The 18,275-nt window shown below is 35.9% G+C and overlaps 1 protein-coding gene across 3 annotated transcripts in view; it reads right to left on the reverse strand.

Annotated features, from left to right (window-relative positions):
- The window catches only part of UNC13C (unc-13 homolog C), a 244,132-nt gene that overhangs the window by 142,530 nt on the left and 83,327 nt on the right, over positions 1-18,275 (reverse strand). For 2 of the 3 annotated variants that reach the window (XM_075100328.1, XM_075100329.1), the window contains exon 8: positions 14,724-14,788. In XM_075100328.1, the coding sequence (XP_074956429.1) occupies positions 14,724-14,788 (65 nt within the window). Of the gene's footprint in view, positions 1-14,723; positions 14,789-15,318; positions 15,342-18,275 lie in introns of all 3 variants that reach the window. The other variant, XM_075100330.1, reaches the window with a different exon arrangement.

Consider the following 18,275-nt stretch of genomic DNA (forward strand, 5'->3'; position numbering starts at 1 on the left):
GAGACTGAAGAAAATTTTGCAGATTCATTTTGATCCATATTGCAAAACCTAATTAAAGATATAAAAGCACTATAGGGGAAGAATGCATTCCTTGTTCTAGGTTCTGAAAAAAAACCCCTTTGTACAAAGGGGATTATTTAAAAAAATTTGAAAAACTAAATCTTAACCTGCAGTCTCTAAGAGAGAAAGATCAATAAATTCCTCAATCCTAACAACTATGTGACAACAGTATTAGGTATTTGTCTTGTTGAAAATCCTTTAACTAGAAAAGAATCCAGAATGTTCTTTCATAATGATCCTGCTCTAAATTGTTAATATTATTGCTAGTACTTCTGTACAGGAACATAGTTTTGACATTAAATTAGTCACGGTCATTAAAAAAAAAATGTAAGCAGTTGTCTAACAAAGAAGCTAAGTTTGAAATTATTTTTAAAATAATCTTTCAGTGATAGAAGGTCACAGTATTTTTTACCAGTGCAGTAAGGAATGGAAGACTACAAGCTGCCTTCATATCAATGGCCTTAGAGTGGATTCATAATTTCTGAGCTATTCACTGCATTGAATAAAAGATATGTTAACAGCTGTCACTGACCTAGTAAAGGTTTCCTGTACAGCATGGAGCCCTGTTCATCCAAGGGAAGGACAAAATAATGTATAAGAGATATAAACTTGTCACATAAAAATTGTTAATTTTTCTAATTACTGCAAAGAATTTAAAAGGAACAGTACAAATATTCCTACACTTTCTGGAACCTTCCAGTTTTGGTGAAACAACATTGCTTACCTTTAGCCCATTAGGACATTTTTCTCTATACTCAAGTGAGAGCTCAGAGCATGCATGATACACTATGCCTGAAATACTCTAACTGCTTGCAGTGTGAACAAGCTAGCCAAGACAGCAGCAAGAAGTTTTTCCCTGCAGTTGATAGCTTCTGCTTCACAGTCTTGAGTGGGGCTTGTATGGACCCATTTTCCTTTACTTTCTTTAGATATAGTACAGAATACAGTTATATGTTAGGTTCACACACAAATACTTAACCAGATAAGCTGTCACCATACACTATCAATTGGCTTCACTCCATCTCTGCCAGTGACTAGACAACAGACAGCTAATTATTCTAGAGTTCTGCCAAGTCAGGACTCACCTCCTAGGGAATGGATTTTTTTTATTTATTTGTAACTAAACTGAGAGCTGGTAAATGCATTAGTTCAAAATGTCAGCCAAAACCCAACAAGATATGGAGGGGAGAAAAGCATAAATACATTTTCAGTGCAAGGAGAATGTAGTTCTGGTGTAATTTTCCAGACAACTGGATCTGCCTTATCCTAAATTTTGGTGTCACATGACATTTTAAGATAATTTGGGTTACACTTGTCTGTACTTTAGTTATAAAGAAAAGTTTTTTGTAGAGATTCCCAAATATTTGGGCTGTTAAATTCTGAAGAAAGTTAAAATAAGTCACATGAACAGCTTTAAAACATTACAATAAATAACTTCCACTTAGTCACAGCAGCAACAATAATACCCTATTTAGGCTGATCCTGCTAGCATTCATCAGGCCCGCATTGTTCATTCAAGTTAAATTATTCTTTCTTCTTTACTGGAGACAATCATAAGAGGTGTAAGCTATAGTCAAAACACTCAAAATGAACTCTGATGAAAAGAATCACTTCCAATAAAATCTGGGTTTTTTTCTAGACTGCCAGTTTAGCATAGCAAATCAGATACAATTCTCAATAGTATAACATGTAATAATTTCTGTTCTGTAACTGGTAGGTAGTCTGTATGGTGAAGAACATGACAGATGATCTATATGTATGCATATATGTATGTTCACATACCATGTTTGTGCAGATGAGGACTTCACAGAATCACAGGTTGGAAGGGACCTCAGGGATCATCTAGTCCAACCTTTCTGGGAAGACCACAGTCTAGACAAGATGGCCTAGCACCCTGTCCAGATGACTCTTGAAAGGGTCCTATGTGGCCGAGTCAACCACTTCCCTGGGGAGATTATTCCAACGGTTGACTGTCCTCAATGTGAAAAATTTCCCTCTCATGCCCAATTGGAATGTCCCCAAGAGCAACTTGTGTCCATTCCCCCTTGTCCTCTCCATGGGACTCCTTGTGAAAAAGGAGTCTCTATCTTCTTTGTAGGTACCCCTGAAGTACTGGTACATGGTGATGAGATTCCCCTCTAAGCCTTCTTTTCTCAAGGCTGAACAAACCCAGCTCTCCCAGCCTATCCTCATATGGCAGGCTGCCTGGTCCTCTGATCATCTTGGTGGCCCTTCTCTGGACCTCTTCCAACCTGTCCGCATCCTTTTTTTATAGCGGGGACCAGAACTGTACACAGTACTCCAAGTGTGGCCTGACAAGCGCTGAGTAGAGTGGGATAATGACTTCTTTACCTCTGCTGGCGATGCCCTTTTTAATGCAACCCAGCATCCTGTTGGCCTTCTTGGCCGCAGCAGCACACTGTTTGCTCATGTTGAGCTTCCTGTCCACCAGGACCCCCAGGTCCCGTTCAACAGAGCTGCTCTCCAGCCAGGTGGATCCCAGTCTGTGCCACACTCCCAGATTATGTTTTCCCAGGTACAAGACCTTACACTTGTCCTTGTTGAACTTCAAAAGGTTCTTGTTGGCCCACTCTTCCAGCCTATCCAGATCTTCCTGCAGAGCAGCTCTCCCTTCTGGAGTGTCTACTTCCCCACTCAATTTGGTGTCACCTGCAAACTTCATCAGGCTACAGTTGATGCCGTTATCCAGATCACTTATAAAGAAGTTGAATAACATTGGGCCCAGTATCGATCCCTGGGGGACTCCACTTGTGACAGGTTGCCACTTTGAAAAAGTGCTATTTACCACCACCCTTTGGGTGCGACCTGTCAGCCAGTTGCCCACCCACTGCACAGACCACTTGTCTAGGCCATAACGCATTAATTTCTCTAGGAGGAGACTTGAGCAACTGTGTTTTCCTTTCAGCCCATATAAGCAGACAGTTCTTCTGCTAAACTATTCAAAACTCTATTTGGAAATAGTGATTCTGAGTGTGGTACTCTTTGCTGTATACTTGATATATTTAACTGACCAAAAACTTGCAACATTTCCCCCCCTCCACATTTTTTCCCCCCAATTCAGTCCTTCGTTTTAGAGGACTAAATTACCAGGTGAGAGTTGTGGCACTGTATATATTCACTAGTGGTTCTTAAAAAATTACAGTTTACATTATAGTAACATTACAAATATTTAACAATGGTAATTTTATGAAAGGCATCAATCTTATGACACAATACCTGTATTTGAACAAAATAAATAACTGCAAAAATGTTGGTATTTTTGTCATTAAAAATTGAAACATCTCACTATAATAAAAAGCGATTTTTACTTTTTCTTCTTTTTTTCATTCCTAGGGATAAAAAATTTGGAAAGAATCACAGCCGCTCTCTAAGGTCTGTGTAAGTGAGTTTATTTCCAGTTGAAAATAGTGACAAAAATGGAGAGGTGACCTTTCACTGTTTTGCTTTTTAAGATCACTCAGTATTGAGCATATATTTAAGTTTACTGGGATACTTCATTTTCTTGAAGTTCTTAGGTTTATAAAATATTTCAGATTAGATGAGTCTATTTTATAGTGCAATTAAATTTAGGGTAGTTAAATGTGATAAATAAAACACCTAGGCAGCTTAAAAAAATTAAAATGCTGGTCTGATCTTATGAAGATTGAACTAGGGGTTGAGGGAAAGAAAGAAATGTATAATTGCTGCATATTATAATCACAAAATATAGTCAGTGGCTTTAGCAAAAACATAAAAAATGGAACCATGCAAGTTAATGAAAATAATTATGAGACAGCCAACACTGTCTGGAGAACAAATCCACGCTTGGGTAGCAATATATAATTTTTGCTGGAGTTGAATACTGAGATTGGAGATTGTATATGAATACCAGCAGAAAATTCCAGCATTATGAAAGTAATCATAGGACTGGATTTACAGCTTTTCCTGGTCCTCGGTACATTAAAATGCCACCAAAGAAATACCTAGCACTTTCTCTGAAAATGAAAGTTGTATTAAAACAATATTAATATGAGCTAAAAGTATTATATTAAGAAATGAAAGAAAAATGAGCCAAAACCCTCCATAGAAGAAAATCTGTTACCCTAGCCAATTCAAGGAGCTGCCAGAAAATTTGGGGGTAGACTATGCTATACTAAAGGACTATATCCACTCAAATTTTGACAGACTCTTTGCTCTAATGAGTATGCATATTAATGTCATGAAAATTTTGAAATTTAGAAATATATTTGTTAATCTTATTTCTATAGTAAAGATATTAATCCCATATTAGAATTTATTGACAGATGCTCAGATTCTGGCTGAGGCAGCAAAACAGACTTTGTGACTACAGCTTTGAGCTTCCCCCTGCCACCTTCTGATCAGAAATATGTTGAATGCTTCATCCCCAGGTATAAGCCAAAGCAGAACAGCAGATACTCTAAATTATGCTAACATGCCTCTGAGGCCATCTCAGCTTTTGGGAAAAATAAAATTGCTTGCAAAGAAGTTGTGACCTCATTTCTCTTTCCTGTCATGCTTCCTGTCACATTACAGGGAGATGACGCTAGCCAACTAAAGAGACTCTATGCTAGCTCTGGGCGATGTGGCCTCAAAGCACCACCCTTTCAACTTGTAAACTTTTTTCCTTTGTTTTTTTCAATATTTTGAAAAAACTCCCAAAACACCCTCCCCCCAAAAAACCCACTTAAATTATTTCCTAAGGCCCAAACTAAAAAAAGCTATTAAAAACCAAGCATCAGCAAAACAGCATTAAAACTACATTTGCTGATATTCTTGACCTTACACCAGAACAGATCAGTAGTAACACTAATGACAGAGCATTCGCTGTGCTGCAAAGATTGTCTAGAAGGAAAATCTGGTCTCAACATTTACAGGGAAGAGAAAAATCTGAACATCCTTCTCAAAATTAACACTCCCTTAGCAGAACTGTTGCAATAATGTAAAACCAAGGACTCATGAATTCCCTCTACTCTCCTTGAAGCCTATGTAAATTATTTCCTTTGTATCAACATGACCAAAACAAAAAAAGACCAACCTGGGAAGAAAGAAAACAGTTTGCATAAAGCTTGTGAGAATGTATATAAGGTGGAGGTAGGAAGTTCTACAAGACAAATTCATGTGCAAAACCAGAATGGAGACCTTCCTAGAACCAGATGAGGTAATAACATGCTGCAGTTAGTTTACCTTTGACAATAAGCATTTCTGTGGTTGTCATTGTCATAGGATCATAGAATCTATTCAAAATAAGCATATAAACCTCCTGGGGCAGAAAGAGATAAAACAGATTTAAAACAATACTGAAACATCAGTGACACCCTAATGAAGGTGGTGAGACTGTATCTTACCCCTCCCCGTGCCCCCCCCCCCCAAAAAAAAACCACCAAAAATACCCCAAACCAAAACAACCCCCCAAAACCTTAATTTCTCTTTTAAATGAAGATATTTATGTAGCTGTGAACTTTCAGCATTCTGTATCATCATGGGATCATGGCCAAACATCTTTATTGCATTTCCACCTCTGTTAATTAATAATTTCTGCAAAAGTGATATCACATGGATTTAGAAATACATCCACAGGAATATATAAGTAACTGTTCCCAGCCTATACACTTTTGAGTCTGGGTAGAATCCAAATTAAAACTTCTTTAATGACAGTCAAGAAAATTGATTTCTGCACCACATGCTGGATCAGAAAGTCTTTCATAAGGTAGTTAAACATAAGGTAAGGAGAATTAAGTCAATATGAAAAGTGCAGAAAAGAATTGGAATCTGGGAGGCTGTGAGTTCCTTATGGGTGTGGATGACAACTAGAGCACACTTCATCTGAGAGTTAAAAGGAAGGATATTAAGTGGAAGAAGTGGAGAAATCAGCAAAAGAGACAGATCTGAAACATGGGAAACAAGAACAAAACCTTGAAAATGCAGATGACGAGTAGTAGCTACTAAGCAGCTGAAAAGAGTCTTGAACCTCTCAGAGTAAATCTAGACACATCATTCTTGACTTGTACAATTTCAAACAGGGATTCTTGAAAAGCTGAGCAAGGAGTAAGCAGTTCTACTAACTTCAAGCTACTGCTGAAGTTTAACAGGTACACAATGATAGATAAGAGTCTAGTTCAAATCCATTTGTGTAATTTGGACACTTACCCTAACTCTTATCCTATAAATTTAGGAGATAATCTATTTCTCCCATACCTCCTTCTGATGCACCTGCACCATTCTTTAAGAAAGAATAAGGGATTCATAGGCTATTTATGCATTTCCTTTATGTTTTTACATAAACACACTTTGGTGAAGGGTTTTGATGTCAGAATTTTCTTTTCAGGAACAAAAATATTAAGGTAGACCCAAATTGCAACTTGCAGGCACATCTACAAATCCCAGCAAAAGTGTGATAGAGATAAAATAACATTTCTGAGGTTGTAAAAAGCAAATGTACAGACACTAAGAGATAAACTCAGAAACTCTGATTCTCAGGGCTCTTTTTTACTCAGGAGCAGTTCCATCAGCAGTGAGTAAAACTCATCACGTGTATAAGGCATTCTTATGCCACAAGGAGCTACTTCTGACAAGCATTGTCTGTAAAATCACTTCCCTCTATTATTCTGCTCTATAACACAAAGTATGATTAAAATTGAGGCTCTTACTGAACTCCTTTTACTGATAACTAAGGACTAGCATATAGAAAGGGAAAAAAATTCAAATTCAAGAATGACTAATAGTCTTATCCTGGGAGAAAAAAAATTATGTCTGAATTAAAAATGATGATGACGATGTTACCAAAGAGAGAAAAGGACAACATGGCTTTTGAGGGAACAGGAAGAATGACAGAATCAAGACAGATGACTATATATATTACAAAGATATTTTATTATGACATTAGCGGTGTAATTTATGCTCAGTCAGTAATTCGCAATAACTCACACCTCTGCCTCTTTAAATAGCTTAGTTTTCTGTTCAATCTGTACTTCCCCCTGCAAACTTTTCACTATGATTTCAAGCTCAAGTTCAGCTTAAGAAAGTGTCTAGGTTTGATTTTTTCACCTGTGTTTCCGTACAAACCACAAATATTTGCTTAAAATTTATCTATGGTCAAAAAGTCCCCATTTTGTTATTTAAAAAAAAGTATTACTAGAATTCATTCCTATTATCATCGGCAAAATATTAAGGACATTAAATATTTTGGTTTTAAATGAGCTTCACCATCTCTTCTGACAATACTAGAGCAGTGCTGTAGCTACTGTCAAGAAGTTTATGTATTCTATCAGCTGGTTCTGCAACTTGTCTGCAACGTTTTTCATTGCTGAAGGATGGCAATATCAGAGAGTTCTTACACATACTTATTTGCCTGAATACTTTTAAGAGATTAAAGAAACTAGCCAGACATCAGGGCAGAACTGCTATTTTGACACTGCAGCTTAAAAGAAACTATCTCCTTTCTTTTGTGCAATGAATCAATGACCAGATGAACTCATGGAAGACCATAATACATCCGCCTCTTCTTCATTCAGCATTCAGTCAGTGAATAGTAAAGATCATTAAAAAATTTGAGACTCTAAGGCCTTCTTATGCCTTTACTGGTTTCAGTTCCTACCACAGAAAAGATGATTGTTTGCTTTATATCTGTTACTTTTTACAGTGTATTTTAAACTTATTATACTGGGAGTTTATACTAATTCCACCTCAGTATCTTGTTGGTCTTTAGTTGCCATATCTGGGACAAAATGTCAATGTAAATGAAGTCTAAGTTTTACCTACTTTATGTATTTAAGGCAGCTCTATTGCATACTGAAGAAAAGTAGGTGACTTTTACCTCAAACACACAGTTAACCAGGGCTAGTCCTTCACTGGATCATTCCAGAATCTATTTCTTTATTATTATCATCACCAAATGTAAGTATACCTTTTTCTTATTATCATGATTCATTTTAATGAAAATGTCTAGAAATCTCAGCATACAAAGTGCTGTAAAGTGGGATGTGATTTCACCAACCATATCTTGTCAGACAGAGTACAAAATGCTTGATCAGTGAATGGAAAAGCAGCCATGTAATCTACCAGCACACTGAGCTGAAAAAAATAATTTTGCTGTTTGAAAAAATTCAATTCCAGCTGAACTAGACAAGAACTCTTACCTGGACCCAAAAAATGGGAGGAAAACTGAACATTAATACCATACAGTGGTATACTGACTATTATCTGTAGAAGCATTATCAAAAAGAAACAAACAAACCCCAACCTTGCTACTCCTAGTCTTTAACTATCTTGAAATACAAATAACACATTAAAATCTTTGCTCAAACAAGAGAGGTTCCAGCCATCAGAGATATGTCAACCAGGGGAAGTTTGAAGCCAGGCTAATACTAGTTATTGGCTAATATTTTCATTGCAAAACACTAGGAATAAATTAGGATCTGAATGCACTCTCTTACTTCGTTAATACTGATAGAATACATACCCTGAGGAGAAATAAGACAACTGTGGAAAAACTGCTAGATGTGGTCTGGTATCTAGTGTGTTTCTGACAGCTATATTCTAAAAATCTCTTTATGTTTTTTGCACCTGGCATCCACAGGTTTAACAGTCATTCTAGGTTAGTATGTTCAAAGCTCACTTCCAATTGCCTTTTGATTACCAGTAGATATTTTAACAGATCATCTTATAAGTGATAAAGGAAGAAACCACAAGGAAAGATGTTTCCAGTTGCTTTCATCATAAAGGGGTACCCATCTCTGTAAGAATCTAGTGAAATGATAATAAATCCTGTTTTCTTCATGAGAAATTAACATGTTCCTTATGGCAATAGTCACCTAGAATCCAAGGAATTATCTGAAGCAGTTGCTTTACCTGAAGGACACTGAAGCTTGTATTGTTTAGTAGTCAGTGTTCTGTATTTTGACATATCTGAACATGTTCTCGAATTATCTTTCTGGAAGAAAAACTATACCCTTGTCTCCTACTTGTCTACTAACTCATGTGGACCCTGGAGCATCATTAATTGCTCTCCTTGTATTCCTGATGTGATTAAGCATAGTTAGAGGCAAAACAGTTCTAACAAGAAAGAAAAAGAAATAATCAACCAGCAAAACATCCAACAAGACCAAGGATCCAACCCCCCACTAAAACCTCACATCCAGCAGTGCTTTAATTTTTCAGAGTTGTTCTCAAGTTATATTCCACTAAGGCTATATGAATTCTCACTTTATGAGGGAGTTATGAAGCTTTTATCAAGCTTCGAATTCATCTGGGTCCAACAGCTGCCTCTCTGCATAATTTGGGATAAACAGTGACTCCTCTTCTTTTTTTTTTTTTTTTTTTTTTGACTGGAGCAGGTAGCAGTGGCCTTGCAGACGTTTGAGATGTCAGGATTGTTTGAGGCGTGGGGTTCAAAGGAAAAGAACAATAACAAAGACCATATTTTTAAACTTAACCTAATAGTATGAAAGGCTGGAACAAAGGAGCCTGGAGCAGATATGAGCCTGTGTATCTACATTTTGGTGAGAAGGAAGGTGAGAGGGAAAGTGCATAAACATAGTAGTATCCTAAAGAAAGGCTACGTCAGAAGTTCTGATCACTGTCATTTAGGCTGAAGACTGGTAGCCTGTGGATACAGGCACATATAGAAGGATAAAGGCAGTAGCCACTGGGCTCCTGCATATATTGAGCGGTGGGGGGAAGCAATTGGGGGATCTGCAGGCAAGTTATTTGCATGTTACTCCTGGTAGTAGAGCAGCTATAGCATTTTATATACTTTTTTAAACATTTTTAAATGCTGTTAATTAGCTTTTTCCCCAATATAAATATTTAGTTAGAAGCACTATATAAAGGAAAGAAATTACAGAACTAATTAAAACAAAAAAGTCATTTCAAGGACACAGAGAAAACTAAAAGGTAACAGCACAAAAGGGGATTGGTGCACAATATCTGGTAGAGACATGGGAAGGCTGACCCACTAAGCTCTTATATCTTACAGATAGATAAACAGTAAATGTACACTTGCCTCGTGTTTTTAAGTAGAGAGTAGGACAATCCACTGGGAGATCCAGTGGGATAATACAGTTCCACTAATATGTATATGCACTGAAAACACACAATCTGACTCTTGGATATTTACCACATATTTAGTACTTATTCTTGCATCTTTACTGAAACAGCCCCGACTTTGAAGGTACGAACTAGAAATTCTCCTATGCACAAATTCTCTGTACAAGAAAAAATTCAACCCTTCTAATAACACTTAAGAGGACCATAAGTATGCAAAATTGTTGGCTATCAGCTTGAGGTAAAGATTAATACGCTGACCTGGATTGTGAGATAAAATTTGGTTGACAAACAGGAGAATAGCTACATTATCAGAACTAACAAACTGGGCAATGCTGTATTGACAGTGAAATATTAGTCTTTGTGCATAGTCTTTGGAACATTAAACACTACAGCCATAGACAAACTAACCGTTCATGTTAGGTAGGTTATAAATTGTCCAATCCCCTCCCCATCTCTGATAACAACAACCCAGCAACATCCTGACATAGAAGATGATGAAGTTGAAGGCACACAAATTATCGTTCAAGGCAAGAAAAAAAAAAAACTGTAATGTTGACTATTTTTTGTGTGCTTCTGAAGATATGGTGCATAATGATCATCTATTTGGATTTATCAGACAATTCAAGAAAAATAAATTTGTTTTACCATTGAGAACACACCACTGAAGGAAAGGAGTAATCATCTGCATGCAGCACAGTCTGTGTACCATTAGCAAATTTCAGAATGAGTTAGGCCATGTGGTAAAACTATCAGTCTCTGACATCACTGCCATCAGGCAAGCAGTGAATTAATACAGAACAAGTCTTCAGAAAAAGTAAAACAGTACTACCCTAGATTCATATACATGATGAAAAACCCAGCTGACCTCCATGTACTTTTCAAAAACACTGAAAGGATGAATTCTGAAGTGTCTCATCTTCATGATAAATGAATAAGATGAAGAAGAAAAATAAAATGAAGATGACATTATTCGATCCTGGCGTGGAAAGAATAGGAAAAATTGAGTTTTGCCTTTTAATAGAGAAGTAGCATGAGAAGCCCCAGGAAAACTGTGTTTGGTCTTTGCCTTTCCTTTCTCATCTTGGCTTTGGAGATCATTGTAGAGAATGAAGAGTTGCAGTCTGTGCCATGGACTTGGGCTGTGCTGGTGCATGCAAGGTGGGTTCACAGCATTGTGCTATGAGAGAGAGGGAAAAGTAAGGGAGGAAAGAGGCAATTGAGATATTTCTAAATGGATAAAGCAAGGTATGAAGGGTTGTGAGGGATAGAATCTTCCCCTCACTTCAAAAAGCAACTCCTTTTGGGAAGAGTAAGAGGGAAAAGGGGTCAGCTAAGGTTGCAGCCAGTTATGCTGGCAGTGAAGAGGCTAAGGGTTTCTAGAATTTAGGCGTAGTTTTCGCATGCAGGAGCAGAGTGGAAAGTGGGATTAAAACAGAGCCACAACAGTCTTTGAGATGTCAGGGTTCTTCAGCTGAATGAGAAGTTAAATGAAAATTGTTTTCAGGGAGGCCTAGTGAAGCTTGCACAAAGATACTGCAGATGGCACAGGGAGTAGAGGCGTAGTATAAACTTTGTCAGCAAAAGAAGTAAGGTTTAATCTAAAAACATAAGCTAGCTTTGAGCTACTGTCAGTCATTTGAAGTACTCCTATGCAGTGGTTACAGGACATCTATACAAGGGGTCAACACACCTTTTTCTCAGAGCATTCAATATTTAAATTTATTCACCTGTGAATGGAAGAGAGGACCTAAACAGAGCAACTTCTGACTTATAGTCCTTTTCAGTGACAAAAGCTCTCCTTACTTCTGTGAGATTGTTTTTTGTGTGCAACCCACAAAAATTAAGAATTCTATATGCTCTTGTCCAAGTCCTACACCTATTAGGAAACTGTAATTAAGTAATCGGCTATTGAAAGTAGGTAGTGCATACAGCAAAACTGTATGACCACATGCAACTTTCCTGCATGCATAGATATCAATACTTGATTGTCAATACCTACACTCACAGAGTCTGCTTACAAAATGCTATTCCTAAACTACACATTAACCAGATGTTAAACTGTTTCTTTTCTGGGTTTGCAGATTGCAAGCAATATGACAGAATGAGCTCTCTCTCTTTAAGCTTACTCATGGTGGGGGTGGGGAAAGCAATAAAAGGTAACAGAGCAACTTAGATTACTTAAAGAAGGGGAAATCAGGAGAAAAAGAAAAATCACATGAAACTGAAAATTTTCCTTAAGATTTTCATTACATTAAGAAACAATACTCTAGCTTAAGCAATGAAAGCCGAGCCACATGCAGTGATCAAAACTGGGTCATTAAAAACCCTAGATGATAAATCCAGGACAGTTTTGGACTAGCTTTATTTTCAGTCTAAGATTTCTGATTTTTCTAGAGAAAAAGAAAGCATTTCTTCTTATTCTAAGAATACAGCATTGAGTGTAATAGACAACTCTGCACTGAACAGCACCCATAAAAGTAGCTGAGAATGTCAATTTCTGCACTGTATTTCAAGAATTTGAATTCATTTTGATGTTAAATATTGTTCTCTTACTAGTTCTGAAAACTATGCAGTGACTTATACATGAAACTTCTCAAAAATAGTTGGTGAAAGGTATGTGAAAGGTATGAACAGCTTTTTTTTTTCTTTAATTAAAATACACAAGCCCCAGAGTTTTGTGCCAGGCTTACATACTGAGAAGCACACAGCTTACTGTGTAGTTTTTAAGATGTCAAATTCTTGCTTCTCAGTGGTGAGGTACGTTACTATTTGTGGTGCCTCAAATCATAAATTACTCAAATCTGAGGACAAAGTCTATGAGTAAAAATGTATTGACATTTCATAGCACAGAAGAGAAAAGAAGGATATACCTTCTTTGTGGATATGACAAAGAGAAATTGAGGCACATATCAGAAGCTGCCTTTGTGGTGCCTTCTGGTTCTGATACGCATTCATTTTTTCAATGAAGAATTCAACATATATAAATTGTCATACATCAGATCAAAAGGTTATTGTCATATTGTATTGGCACATCTGCAATGTTCTGGTGAAAGCCTTCCAGGATTCCTTTAGAAGAATAATGTGAACACCATCAGAGAGGTTTAGTAAATGTTTTTGTGGTTAATAGATTGCTGAAAAAGTATTCAAATCAGTAATCTAATCAAGAGAAACTAAGTTGCTTCAGATGTGCTAGTTTCATGTTGAAAAACAATATAATTCAAACAGAAATACTAATGTCTTGCATTTGGAAGACAGGAAAGAAAATCCACAGCACTTATATTGTTCTAGTTTTAAAACGCAGAGAGATACAGTACTTAGAAAAACCCATTCAAAGGAGAGTATTTGTTTTGGTAGAGTAAGAAAGAGTGCCGATCAATATAAAAGGCAAATAAGTTTTTATTCTTTTAGTAATGAGATACTTTCAACCTTTTCAACTTTATGAGAAAACTGCAACCGATCAAAGTGAAAGCAATGCATTGTTTGAGAGCAAGAGAAGTATACACAAGTTTATTCTAATGCTAAAGAGCAAGTCAATAGAAAACCCACATGAATGATCTCTCATAATATTTAAAACTTTTCACGTTGCATTCAGCAACTAACTGTGCACAATGTCACATATGGCCTTACACTTTTACAGCAACTCTGAAATTTCTGTGAGCTGGAAAAGGAAGAAATACAACACACTGAGGTATGACAAACTATACAGAAACTGTAGAGAGGGAGAGTGCTCTTAAATTGGTTTATGGTTTAGCAATAAGTACAAATGATACCCTAACTATACCCTTCACAGCAGCATGTGAATTACATTAAGCAACTTAATACCATTAGTACCTTTTAGGGAAAACACCCCAAAACATAGGAATCTAAATGGAAAAACTGCAGGGTCTATATTCTGTTGTATAGAGTTTAATATGTACAAATGAGATGATGGACAATAAATAAGATAATTTGATCTCATCACCTTGTCTTTGTAACAAACCATAATTATAGCAAACAGTACTTATATAGTGCACCACCAAGAGGAAAATATCCCTTTTCAATAGCTAACTAATATAACTGATAAATTTTACCAATTACTTTTACTTTTTTTTCCTTTCCCAAGTGAATATTAGAAAGGTGTTCGAAATAGGAAGCAGAGGTTTTCCTCAAAGGAAGGAATCTCTTGAACCAGATGTAAGATAACTCTGTCTGGAGACAACCAAACAAAATGTGCATGTTTCTGCCACATTAACTCTCAGCAGCTGGAAGGCTTTCTTCCCTTGACTTTTTAGATTTCAAATATTAGACTGATATTATTATATGACTACATATTTACTCAAATGAAGACATAAAATCAAGCTAGAGCTTCAAAGGGCATTTATTTTGTATGCAAAGAGGTAAAAAATTTTGTCATCCAGTTGACCAGTGCAACTGAATTGTTGTATTAATTTCTTCAAAATTAGGGACTTAAAAAATTAAATGGAGGAGACATATATAACGAGACTATCTTTCTTTTAAAACAGTTTCTTATAAGAACAAAACTTAGAAAAAATACTATAACATTAGGAGACTAATTTGCAGATATAAATAACAAAGTTCACAGTCATATTTGTACTTACCTATTAAATGCCTGGACTGCATAAAGCTTGGAAATATCCAAGGAACTTCCACTTACCATCCGAGCCTTTATAAAGACCAAAAAAAGTACAGTTACTCAGTTGCTCTTAGTAAGTCTTGGATAAAATTTAACTGCATCAAACATATAACACCTAATATGGAAATGCTTAGCAGGGTCAGCTCCAGGCCAAAGCTAGAGTAACTATTGCTTTGGAGTAGATTTTGGTAGCATTCAGCATCTAGTGAAACACACCGGATGAACCCGTGGGAAGATAAGATATTGCTTCCCAAATATTGTTGTCCTTTAAGTCCTGTAGCGTATGCAGTGCAGATGATAATTAGAGGCAAAAATCCCAGATATCATGTTTGACAGTAGCAGACCCCTGTGTTGACAATTACAATAAGCACAGCAGTGAGGGTTGTCCTGTTTATAAATGCAACACATTTGCAATACTCTCAAAGGAGAACATAATAGAGGAAAGCTGGGAAAAACATGCAAATTTCACAACTAAAATGAAGGAACAAAACAGGTCAAATAAGTCACAAACAAACATCAAGAAAATACATGATCCCTATAGTAAATACATGATTTTAAACCTTTTCATCCACAGAACCGCTATCTGAAAGAGAATTGGGAAGAAGGGGAATACAGGTTAGACAAAACAGTCTATGAGAAAATATCTTATGTTATAAAACACTGTCACTGTTTTAACCTCCTAATGCAGAGCAGATCCAAGTAACACCTGTACTTAGCTATATCATTGCAGCAAGACCACTGTCGCTACATTTTGAACAAGCAAAAAATACATTTTCAGTAAATAAGAACCCCTGCCACTTATGCAGAACTGTGTGGATACCATAATTTATATACTGTATCCCATCTCCACATGATTTTTAGGCACTTCGTTTAGTTCTTAAATATATTTTAATATTAATGAATATATATGTAATATAGTTGCAATGTTCAAAAAAAAAAAATGCTCTATTTTCAAGGAAAACAAGTGTTTCCACTAAGGATACATACTTGAAAAAAAAATAATCTCCTGAACTATTAGTATTCTATCACAGCTATTCATATAATGTCAGAAGTTAGCCCCCAAATGCCAATAGAACTAAAATTGTGAAAGTATATAAGATATATATATATGTATCTCATATATTGATTAATGCAAAAATGTAATGCAGTCACATTTACTATCAGACAGAAGATATTTGCTGACAGGAAAGGCTATCCTTATTTTATTGCCTTGTCAATTTTAAAATACAATTAGATTAAAAATTTGTTTTACACACTCTTCCACCAATAAGTGTCTTTTATTTTTTTGACACTTTATAGTACAGTGCATACATGAAACTGCATTGTTTTAATTGTCAACTTGCTGATCTTTCAATTTTTCCTCCCCAGATGGAGCACACATTCTACAGGCCCTTTAGGTATTCAGGTACCTAAATTCAGGTATTTGTAAGATGTTTGGAGATATCCCACATTTCCTATGCTACAAAATTATCATTTATACCTTAAACATGTTTCATATTTTATTTTTAAACCAGTTTGCCTACAAGAATATATCACATTAAAACATATATATGAAAAATATATTGGCAAATATAAAGGTGTATACAGTGCAGTATCAACAATCTAGGGATCCAAAGGGCTCTTTTGTGCCACTAATCTTAGAGGCTACTTATGTGATCAAAGCAAAGCACATGCACAAGAACAGGTGGAATAGAAACTGGAGATAAGTTGTCCAAAACTTGTTTTACCCATCAGATTATATCTGATTTTGTATTATTTAAAAAGGTTAAGGAGGACTGAGCTACCTGGTATTAGAAACATCACAAGACCAAATTTGATTCCACAGAAAATCCGACCATGCAATTTTTTGAGACCACAAAATTTGCCATTTCCTTATTCTTGACCATAGATCTTAGTTTTTCTTTCACAGCTATTGTGAACAAACCTTTTAGAGAGAGTATGCCGAAAAGAATGAACTATAGTTTATTGTCCCAAGGAAAACTTATGGTTTGAGTTATACAGAATATTAAAGCTATTACTAATAGTAAATTCCACAATTTAGAAAAAAAAGAGTAAGCACGTCTCTGTGCACCAAGAGTATCTGCTTGCAGTGAATTGATTCTTTTCATAGTTCTTCTCCTGAATATATATAAATGGATGTGGCATAAATTTTTATTTTTATGTCTTAGAAAAAATCTATTAAGGTATTTTTTCTGCTGGGACATGAACTATTCTGAGGTTCAGAAATACGAACATTTTTATTTTGCTTCAAAAGTTAGTTCTTGACTAAATTAAGCTATAGTGTTTTAGTTGTCAAATTACCCTAATTTGACCGAGTAGATTTATAGGAATGAATTTAGTCTGTACATTTGCTTTTTACTTATTTATTTGTGAAATGTATTTGATGACATCAGATACAATTGGCTACTCTTTCTCCACAAGCATATAAAGAAAATTTGGATGACCATATGATCCTACTTTCCCACTCCAAAATTATTGCGGCATTTTCATAAGCAGGGTAAGAGCAGAGTCAGGAGTAACTAGATGACTGTAAAGCTGGGCTGGCTGTGGAAACAAAATGGAATATGCTTTTATGAGGGCTAAAGGAAATAAGAGGAATACTTAAAACCAAAGTGCTGGAGCAGCATCTGGACAGGTGAATGAGAGGAAAGGCAAGAGAAGATATATCAACAGGACTCTAGGTAGGAGAGACTGAATTAATTCTCAAACTTGTAAAAAAGGCAGAGAGCAAAAGGTAAAGAGAAATGTGGGGACCGAGGGAAATTCTAGGCAGGGCATTGCTTTTAAGGTAAGAAGCCTCATCATAATCTGTTCATGCAACCTACACATCCTTTCTGGAATATCTAATCATAACAATATTTGTAATATTGCCATTTAAAGATGCTTAATAAGTCTCAGTATTATTTATGTGAAATACAATTTTTAAATAGTTTGCAGGTACTTTTCTACCAGCTGCCTAAAGAACCACACAAAATATATATTTAATTCTGTTGTTTAGAAAGTTAGATTAAAAAATATGAAATTGTTGAAACTTACCTTCCACCTTAAATGGAATTTTATATTTCAGAGCATGAGAGATGGACATACTAAATTTTCTTTACCTCTCTTGGGTTTCAGCCAGCTTAATCTAATTTCACTACACTTCCTTTACTGGAACCTAATTTTGCCTAAATTTAGGAAGGAGAGCAACAATCAAAAATTAGGAAGGGAAAAAAGTTATTACATGTTTGATTTCACTGGTTTTTCTTTGCAGTTGCTAGTTTAAAAAAAAAAAAAAGCATCAGTCTAATGGCCTCTTTTCTCAATAGAAATTGCATAAAGCAGACAACTGAGGTAAATTTCCCAAATTGAGATTTTTGAGAGCTTCTATTTTTTGTAAGGAGTGATTGCATCATCAGAGACAAAATCAGTTTGAAAACTTAATTGTTTATTGCTGCTTCTGAACTCACCATGTGTGAAATAATCTGAACCATGGAAGTGGTCTCTGTTTGTGTAAGAGCACCAAATCAGGGAGTGT

Source organism: Phalacrocorax aristotelis, chromosome 7 (genome assembly GCF_949628215.1).
Source record: "Phalacrocorax aristotelis chromosome 7, bGulAri2.1, whole genome shotgun sequence".
Taxonomy (NCBI): Eukaryota; Metazoa; Chordata; class Aves; order Suliformes; family Phalacrocoracidae; genus Phalacrocorax; species Phalacrocorax aristotelis.